Raw genomic sequence first — 10,020 nt, forward strand, 5'->3', positions numbered from 1 at the left:
CAAGGAATACAGAATGCAGCACAACCACCTCATTCCCTGGCAGGCTCTGTGATGGTACTGGCAACTTCTGAGGTAAAAAGCTCTTATCACCCTCCCAGAAGCACCATGGAACAGGGGTGCAGCTCCATTCACCCAGACTTCAGAAAATTGCTGAACCATCCCTGTGAATTATACCCCAACTCAGAGCAAATCACTTTTCCAGAGACCCTTCCTGCTCTGGTGTGGCACTGGTGTTGCAGTGGGATCACCAAGCACACCCTGTTCATTACATATTGAGGGCAGCAGCTGGAGCTCAGGATCCAGAACAGCAACTCATGTGGGCATGGGGCAGAGCAGCTTTATTTCAGTGTGAACAGACAAGTCAGTGACACAGCTCAATTCTTAACACTTTTATTCTTACAGTTCTAGGTTTGAACTGTACATGCAGAGTTGCATAAGTCACAATAGAGATTTACAGTGGATTCTATTCTATGGTAGAGTGCAATCCAGAATCCTTGAACAGTATAAAAAACAACTTTAAACATCAAGACCTTGTTAGGAGCAGAAGGATTAAAGCTTCCCCAAGAGATTCAGCTCTCCTAGATACCTAGTTACTAGGTACTGTATGTTAGACACTTAAGAATTGAAGAGCTGTGTAACACTAAACAAACTTGAACACCCGGATGTCTTCCCATCTTCGTTACTTCTTTCCACATTTCTGGCAATTAAGAATAAGTCAAAAACCCTGCCACCTGCAACCAGCTAATACAGACAAAAATAACTACTCCTTACTTGCCTGTTTAGGGTTGTACAGTGTTAAAGAAAATATTCCCTCAATGGCATTTTTATCTCACATCAGCTGAAAAAGCAATGTAACAAAAATAAAGGTATAACATCTTCGAAAATAAATATAAAGAGGGAATGCAGACAAAGTGTCAAAGATTTTTTTTGGCAGGTAACATTCATAATATACAAAATATAACTTATTCATATTAGCCAAGGAAACATTCATGAGTTCCTGTAAACTCGTTTAATCCACCTCCTCCATGCGTGATGTGTCATCATCTCCTTCAAGAGGTGGCATCTCCTCGGTGACTGCTGGACTGGCTTCCTCTGCAGCAGTGTCATCTTCATCGATGCCTGTGCAGGAAACACACACCCATTAATGCTGACAGGACAACCCAAACCTTTAATCTCCACAGTACTTCAGCACCTGAGGGTTCATTTTCCACACTACCAAGCAGGACCAAGACAATACACCCCAAGTTCACAGGGGCCAGGACAGATTTGGTAACTTACCCAGCCCAAGTTTGATCATTCTATAGATGCGGTTGGCATGTGTCTGAGGGTCTTCTAAGCTGAAGCCAGAGGACAGCAGTGCTGTCTCATACAGCAAGATGACAAGATCCTTCACAGACTTGTCATTCTTATCAGCCTCTGCTTTCTGCCTCAGTGTTTCAATGATGGAATGATCAGGATTAATCTCCAGGTGTTTCTTTGCTGCCATGTATCCCATTGTGGAGTTGTCCCGTAAGGCCTGCGCTTTCATGATCCTCTCCATGTTGGCAGTCCAGCCGTACGTGCTTGTTACAATGCAGCATGGAGAAGTAACTAAACGATTGGACACAACAACCTGCAGAGGGAATGCAAAGCACAAGTTTGCAATTTAAGCATTTCAACAAGTACAACTGATTTACCCAAAATTCATTTTAGACTGACTTTTACACACAGGTAAACCAAGTACTATTTTTACCTTTTCTACTTTCTTTTCAAGGATATCTTTCATTATCTTGCAAAGATTTTCAAACTTTGCTTTCTTCTCCTCCTGTTTCTTTTTCTCCTCCTCATCTTCTGGAAGCTCCAGACCCTCTTTTGTTACAGAAACCAGGGTCTTGCCTTCAAATTCCTTCAGCTGCTGCACACAGTATTCATCAATAGGCTCGATCATGTAGATCACTTCCAGCCCATGCTTGCGGAGACGCTCCACAAAAGCAGAGTTGGCCACCTGATCCTTTGTTTCACCTGCAACAAACACCACCACAGATGAACCTCAGCACTAACAGCAGCTTGTTCAGCTTCTGCAGAGCCTATGCAACAGCTGTGGTGCTTTGTGGCCCAACCACAGGGAAAAAAGGGCATCAACAGCCCAAAAGATACTCAAAGCTGTTTAAACTGACACTCCAGCATTTAATACTCCTAACTGATTTGGAAGCAAATCTTTATTTCCTGAAATATATTTTTTACAGGTAAAAAATGCTTCCCATTCCTGCCAAGCAAGGGAAATGGGGACCCTGTAACAGCATTTATAAATCCCCCAGAAAGTAAATCTACACACAGTGTTGGCCTGGCCATTTGAGGTCCCAACTCACCAGTAATGTAGTAGACATGTTTCTGGTTCTCCTTCATCCGAGTGCAGTAATCCTTCAGGGAAACCATCTCATCACCAGATGCAGATGTGTAGTACCTCAGCAGTTCTGAGAGCTTCTTGCGGTTCTGCGAGTCCTCGTGGATGCCAAGCTACAAAAAGCAAGAAGAAAAATCACTTAGTGATTCCTTCAGGTAAATACTGAACTGCCACAGTCACCCATCTGCAACTGCAAGTATCAGCAGTGCTCAGCAGAAAGACTACAAACCTTGATGTTCTTGGAGAACTGCTCATAGAACTTCTTGTAGTTCTCCTTGTCTTCAGCCAGCTCAGTGAAAAGCTCCAAGCACTTCTTCACCAAGTTCTTCCGGATCACTTTCAGGATCTTGCTTTGTTGCAGCATTTCACGGGAAATATTCAGAGGCAAATCCTCAGAGTCTACCACACCTCTCATGAAATCTGCAAACCACAGAATTACCTTTGTTAGTCTCAAACAAGTATTACCAGTCACTCTACCTACATTTGCCTCTGTCCACTGGAAATTGTCAATCTGTTTCCACAGAACCCCAATAAACATGAAGTAAGCAATACTTTTCTAACTGCTCAACAGCTGTTTACAACTGAAATTTTCCCCCTTCCAGATTTCTTTACATACAAAAGGAAACTACAGAATAGCTAAGCAGTTCTTCAAACTTTTCAGGGAACACTTTCTGCAGAACTATACTCACTCAGATATTCAGGGATCAGCTCCTCACAGTTGTCCATGATGAAAACTCTGCGCACATACAGTTTGATATTGTTCTTCTTCTTTCTGTTTTCAAACAGATCGAAGGGTGCACGCCGTGGGACAAACAGGAGAGCCCTGAATTCCAGCTGCCCTTCCACAGAGAAGTGCTGTGAGAAAACAAGATGATAATTTTAGTCAGTTTGCCTGGTTCCACTGTGATAACCACTTAACAGCTCTTCAAATGCAGAACACAAACTGCAACCCATCAAAGATCAGATTACAGAGCAGCTGAGACACTGCTGAGAACAGCCTGTCCTCAGACAGACACACTGCATTAGTGTCACATTATGGCCAATTCAGAGCACATTCAGCTCCTTACACAGTATACTGAGATTTAGAAAGCAAATGTGCTCCAATGGTACTTCCCATCTTTAAACAAAAGGCACAAAACCTTTTCAATGACAAATTACAAACCTGATCAGTTTATGTACTTGTATATAACCTAGTCTCGAGTTCAATTACACATGGTGACTAAACTATTAACTGGGAAGGCACCTGCACTTCCTGACTGCAGGTTTAATCCAGATTATCAACATCAATACACAATGGATCAGTTTAGCAGCATGCTAAGCTAAGCAACCTTCCAGCTTCAGTGCTGTGTGTTACAGTTTATATATCTACAGATACAGCAACTGTAGCTGTGTCTCTAGAGAAAAACTTACTTTGACAGCCAGGTGGTCTTCCCAGTCATTAGTCAGACTCTTGTAGAATTCTCCATATTCCTCATTGGTTATGTCATCTGGATTCCTGGTCCAAATGGGCTTGGTCTTGTTGAGCTCTTCCTGATCAATGTACTTCTCCTTAATCTTCTTCTTCTTCTTCTTATCTCCATCCTTCTTCTCTTCTTCTTCATCAGAACCAACATCCTCAATCTCTGGTTTATCCTCTGTCTTTTCCTCCTTATCTTCTTTTTCCTCTTCCTTTTCCTCAGCCTCATCATCACTCACCTCCTTATCACGCTCCTTCTCCACCTATGAAACAGGATCAGTACTTGAATTGCAAAAGCTGTAAATTTAGTAAGTAACAGTACTAAAGTATCCCTTGCAGCCTCACAAAGCCAGCAAACCTCACAAGGAACATGGTGTCAAGCTCTCCCTCCCACACTCTGAGGACTCTCGTTCTGGGTGCTGACACAAGTGGGTGTTTCCATGTGCTATGAGCCAAGTTCTTACTGTTCAGCTTCATTACACTGAATGGCTCCTAACAATACACCTAGATTAACTGTTTGGAAACAAATACTATGGGCTTGGAAAACTTTTTTTTTAACACAGTCCTGTGAAATACAATTTTAAGTAACAGAACTACGTTTCCCCAGAGCTTCCTCAGTGTATTATCTGAGAGAACTGAAACTAGCCAAAGAAAGATTGACTGCTCCTTCTTACATGAACTCCCACTTGTGAAACTGATAATACTTATTTAGCATTTCAAGCAAGATACGTACAAAGAGTGTAATGGGGTAGCCAATGAACTGAGAGTGCTTCTTCACGATCTCCTTGATTCGCCGCTCCTCCAGGTACTCAGTCTGATCTTCTTTAAGATGCAGGATGACTTTGGTTCCACGGCCCAGAGGTTCACCTAGAATGGAATTTACATGTTTCACCTTGCTGTAGCAGGGCAATACTTTTATAGAGTTTTTATTAACTCTGTAAAAACCACACTGCTCTATCAGCTCTTTTTTCACCTTAGCAAAATGGAGCTTCTGTGTATAAAAACAGCCTAGGTTATGCTTTCTCAAGTTTACTGCATGTATTTCAAACAAGCTTCAGAAGATGTCTACTACTCTGTTCAGGGTCTTTAAAGACTCTGCATACAAAGTTGTTGAGATCTCACAAATACTTTTCCATGTGTAAGCTTTGAAAGCTTAATGCACCATTTACCTGGGCATTCCATACATATCAAATTATGCTAACAGAAATTACAAGGTAAGACCTGGATCTATGCCTGATGTGGCACATTAGTTGTATTAGTTTATCTTGTGTCTTTTCCAAGGCAGACTATGCACCATTGCCAAACATCTTTAGAAGATGTCATTGAGCAGGAACACTGAACACTCACCATTATCCAGTCTGACAGTGAAGGACCCTCCAGCTGAGGACTCCCAAGCGTACTGCTCATCATCGTTGTGCTTGGTGATCACTGTCACCTTTTCGGCAACCAGGTAGGCGGAGTAGAAGCCAACACCAAACTGACCAATCATGGAGATATCAGCACCTGCCTGCAGGGCTTCCATGAAAGCCTTGGTGCCAGACTTGGCAATGGTACCAAGGTTGTTGACGAGGTCAGCTTTGGTCATGCCAATGCCAGTATCCACAATGGTTAGAGTGCGATCATGCTTGTTTGGAATCAGGTTAATTTTCAGCTCTTTCCCAGAATCCAGCTTGCTTGGATCAGTCAAGCTTTCATACCTTATCTTATCCAGAGCCTGTAAGAGAAGAGACATGCTTGAGCATTCCCTGGCTATTCCTAGAAAATGTCAGTAATTGTCAGAACTAACCAGAATAACTTTTGGCACTTACATCGGAGGAATTGGAGATCAGCTCACGGAGAAAGATTTCCTTGTTGGAGTAGAAAGTGTTGATGATCAGAGACATCAACTGAGCAATCTCAGCCTGAAAGGCAAAGGTCTCCACCTCCTCCTCCATTGGTTGGTCCTGAGTTTGCACAGCTTCCGGCATCTGTGAAAGGAGAGGGAGGAGTTGAAATTCCATCCAGAACAGCTTACCTAACATATCCTCTCTTACAGGCAGTAACAATGGTATTCTGAGATCAAGTTTATTAACCACGTGGTTTCAGTACCAGAGAACACACACACACATAAAAAAGCCCTTCCTAGACTCTATTTACAGCTAGTGACTATTCAGAAGTTTTAAAGAACGCAGAAAATAGATTATAAGACTTACAACAGGCTTGCTTTACATTCATTGTACCCTGCAGCACCTAAGGTAAAACAGGACTGCTCCCCTCTCCTTCCTTTAATTTATGAATTGATATACGACCTTTATTTTCCCGTTTCACGAAAGTACCTAAAATTTTTACTTGGAGTACTTCTCTCTTAGCCGCATCCCCTGACTATTTTGCATACACAACTATCCCCACCTCTGACTTGGATACCAACACTATTTAGCTGGACTCGCTTCTCTGGACAAATATTTGCGTTAATAAATACTCGTCCTTCACCGGCTATAGCTGCCCGTTTGCCCCCCTTGCAGGAGCCGACCCTTCACCCGACAGAGCTCTGTCCAACCCCGCACAGCCAAGGGCACCGAGCGCAGGCCCGGCCCCCGCCGCGAGCGGCCCCGGCTCCCCCCGCCCGCGCGGGACCGCGCCCCGAGCCCGCGGGCGGAGCGGCGGCGCAGCGCCCCCTGGCGGCGCCCGCCGGAACCGCGGCACGTTCTAGAAACTGCCAGAGCCTTCCCTGGCTGCCCCCGCCTCCCGCCCGCGCATTCCCCACCCCCCCAGAGCGCTGCGGAGCAGAGCAGCCCCCGAACCCGCTCCTGGCCCCATCTCCTGCCTGCCTGTCCCCTCACGCCGCTTACTCCCCCACCCCCCTTTTTTTTCCCCTCCTCCATCCCCCGCTTTTATCCCGCTCCTTCCTTCCTGCCGCCCCCACTCTCAACCTCCCCCCCGCCGCTCCTTTCCTCTAATCCCTATTCCTTCTCCCCGTAATACTCCGTTCTTTCTGCTTATGCCACCTCTTTCTTCCCCCTTATCTCCGCCACTCCTTTTCTCTTGCTCCCGACCCCGTCCGTCCCCGTTCCCCCCCCCCCCTTCCCCCTCTCCGCTTTCCCGGTCCGGCACCTTCCACCCCCCCCCCCCGCTCCTCCATCTATCTTGCATTCTCATGGCTGGGGGCCCATTCATTGAGAGGGGATTTCTCCGGCCACCCGGTACCTCCGCAGCGAGGCGTGCTCGGGTCAGCCTCCCACAGCCCTCCCGCGCACGCTGCCAGCCGGAAGGGGCACTGCAGCTGCAGCCCAGGACAAGAACAGCCTTCCATAACCGCCCTCTGCGCCCGCCGCTCCGCTGCCATACCGGAACCCCCCCACGGAGCTGCTCGCTTTCCCCACCTCCGCCGCCATTCTTACAAGAATGCAAATTTAGTAAGCTGCCTTCAGAATCACCAACCCCGGTCTCCTTTTCCCCTATACCCAGACTGTAAGCCCCGATCACCTTTCCCAGGATCTAGAGAAGCACAGAAGAAAGCACAACCAGCGCCACGCGGCTCCTACAGCACACCCCACCCCCACCACCCACGCAACTCCCAGCACGAGCCCCGCGCCCCAACCACCGAGCCCCGGGGCTCGGTCAGAAAACGCTCCCTGCGCCGATCCACCGCCGGCGAGCGCCAGCTGCTGCCCCCACCGCTCACCTTGGCAGGGGGACGGGGCGCTGCTCTCCGCACTGACGCTGTAACACAGCCCTCTCGCTCCGCTGTAGCCTCTCTAGTGCGCGCTCCCCACAGCCCGCCCGATTTATATACGGCGGGATCCGCCTCCTTCCAGAACCATCGGGAACCTTCACCGCCGGCGCGGGGGGGCGCGGGGAGGGGGCCGCGAGGCGGGGGCGGAACAAGCCGCCCGAGGGGCGGGGCCGTGCCTCTCGCAGCCAATCGCAGCCGTCCGCGACAGGCGCCGCGGGACCGGCGGCTGAATGGGCGCGAGCGCGCGCGCTCCCCGCGCCCCGCCCCGCTGCGCCCCCAGCGATTGGCTCGGCCGGGACTCTGGGGGGAGGGGGAAGTAGGAAGGAGGCGGGCGCGTGCGCGGAAGCCGCGCGGGGCGGTGCCAAAGGGGCGGGGCCCAGAGCGGTTGCGCGGGTGCTGGATGACATCACTAGCTGCCGAGCCCCGCTCCGAACGTCCTAGAAGGGGGCGGGGCCGGGGCCGGGGCCGGGGTCTCTGCCCCCCCCCCGCCATCCTCGCCCATTCTCCCCCCGCCCCCGCCGAGCGGCAGGGAAGGGCCTAGAAAACTCGGGGTGCCCCCCCCACTCTTGCCGGGAATGGCCCAGGACTGGAGTGTGGGGCTGCGGTCACCCTCTGTCTCCCTGTGCTGAACCCCTGTCTCTGCTGCGCGGCCGGTGCGCTGGCGTGTGGGAGCGCGGGGGTGCTCAGGTGTGTGAGGGTGGGAGAGTGCAAGGTGCTCAGCTGTGCGGGGTGCAGGTGTGTGAGGGTGCGGGAGTGCGGGGTGCAGGTGTGTGAGGGCGCTGAGGTGTGCGGGGTGCAGGTGTGTGAGGGTGCGTGAGGGTGCGGGTGTGTGAGGCTGGGAGAGTGTGGGTGCAGATACGGGAGTGTACTGGACGGAGCGCGGCGGTGCGGAAGTGAAGGTGTGCGGGTGCTCAGGTATGCGGGTGCAGTTGTGCAAGCTCAAGGATTTAAGTTACTTAAGGATTTAAGGTGCGTGGCTGTGCAGGAGTGCAGGAAGGTGTGCGCTGTGCAGCTCTGTGCGTGTGCAGGTGGAAGTGTGCGCTGTGCAGCTCTGTGTGTGTGTGCACAGGTGGAGGTGTGCAGCTCTGTGTGTGTGCGCAGGTGGAGGTGTGCAGCTCTGTGTGTGTGCGCAGGTGGAGGTGTGCAGCTCTGTGGCTCTGTGTGTGTGTGCAGGTGGAGGTGTGCAGCTCTGTGTGCGCCGGTGGAGGTGTGCAGCTCTGTGGCTCTGTGTGTGTGCGCAAGTGGAGGTGTGCGGGCTGTGCAGCTCTGTGTGTGTGTGCAGGTGGAGGTGTGCAGCTCTGTGGCTCTGTGTGTGTGTGCAAGTGGAGGTGTGCGGGCTGTGCAGCCGCCGCCGTCCCCTCGGCTGGGACGAGGGGCTGCGGGAGGGCGGCACCGCTGCCCCTGCCCTGCTCGCCGGGCAGGATCCGGTCGCGCTGCCGGGCGTAGCCGGGTGAATCACAGCTTAGGGATGCTGTGGTAACGCGTTTCGCCTGCTCAGGGAAAACAACACCGGTTCTCACGCAGCAAGTATAAGTCTGCGAGTTAACAGAATTCTGCCTCTCGGCCTGTGCACTTGCAAAGAGCCGTGGGACCGAAGCCAAGCGGCTCAGCAGACCTACATAGCTATGCAGTTACTTAAGGATTTAAGTGCTAATAGTAGACATGAGGCGTAGGCCAGTGCTGCTGGGTTTGTAACAGCCCAAAGCCTGAAACCCGCTGGGATTCTCAGCCTGAACGTGGCCTTTGCCAGTTCATCTGGGAAATCTCGGTTGATGTTCAAAGGGCACCACAAGACACACCTTTATACATACATTTACATATCCTGCATAAAGGCTTTGATATGTACACATCTCATTATACCAAGCAGCTCTGTGATTGCAGCATTTAGCAGGGCGGGTATTTTTATATCCTGAATGACCTGATTGGGAGCAGGGAGTTAAATGCAGATCTTCTGCATCTCAGGAGAATGATCTGCATCCCATGTGTTCCAGACCAGCCTTCTAAAACTTTCTTCTTGGAGCTGATCCACTTTCGAGGATATAAATACCCAGAGAAACTACATGTTAAAATTATGCACTGATGTAAGCATGAATTTAGACAAATCTCCTTGCTCTAAAGAATGGCTGTTTGAGGAATAAAAAGAATGTTTCTGTTGCAAAAATTTATCTCAGGTGCAACTTCTTTCCATTTTCTTTTGGCTCTTAAATGTGCCCCAGACTTCTATTCAACATCTGTCTGACTTTGGGGAATTGAAGTTTAAGTTGCCTAACTTGCCCTTCTCCAAGTTGAGCATCTGAAATAGACTGGCTAGCATGAATTAATATTCCAGTACTTATATCCATTAACACATTTAATCAAAAATCCTCATGCTGAAATTCATGTCCTTTGCATTGGTTATCCTGCAGTTTTAACCCAGACAAGCAAATCTGATTGAATTGGGGTCCACTGGCTTGATTTCATTGTAGCATT

The 10,020-nt window shown here is 49.5% G+C and overlaps 1 protein-coding gene across 1 annotated transcript; it reads right to left on the minus strand.

Moving 5' to 3' along the window:
- Nucleotides 1-374: 374 nt before the first annotated feature.
- Nucleotides 375-7,661, minus strand: HSP90AA1 (heat shock protein 90 alpha family class A member 1). Its single transcript, XM_054634375.2, has 11 exons — nt 7,501-7,661; nt 5,648-5,806; nt 5,187-5,553; nt 4,573-4,706; nt 3,794-4,102; nt 3,073-3,238; nt 2,613-2,803; nt 2,349-2,496; nt 1,733-2,001; nt 1,279-1,612; nt 375-1,119 (listed from the first exon to the last, which is right to left on the minus strand). Exons 2-11 carry the CDS (start codon nt 5,804-5,806, stop codon nt 1,010-1,012), a joined length of 2,187 nt encoding a protein of 728 aa, XP_054490350.1. The 5' UTR covers nt 7,501-7,661; the 3' UTR covers nt 375-1,009.
- Nucleotides 7,662-10,020: the final 2,359 nt, after the last annotated feature.

Source organism: Agelaius phoeniceus, chromosome 6, assembly GCF_051311805.1.
Source record: "Agelaius phoeniceus isolate bAgePho1 chromosome 6, bAgePho1.hap1, whole genome shotgun sequence".
Lineage (NCBI taxonomy): Eukaryota > Metazoa > Chordata > Aves > Passeriformes > Icteridae > Agelaius > Agelaius phoeniceus.

Coding starts and splice junctions, on each gene's coding strand:
- HSP90AA1 (XM_054634375.2), bottom strand. CDS start 5,806: ATGCCGGAAGCTGTGCAAACTCAGGACCAACCAATGGAGGAGGAGGTG. Junction 2,804..3,072: donor GCTGATCCCTGAATATCTGA/GTGAGTATAGTT, acceptor TGTGGTTTGCAG/ATTTCATGAGAGGTGTGGTA. Junction 1,120..1,278: donor AATGATCAAACTTGGGCTGG/GTAAGTTACCAA, acceptor TTTCCTGCACAG/GCATCGATGAAGATGACACT.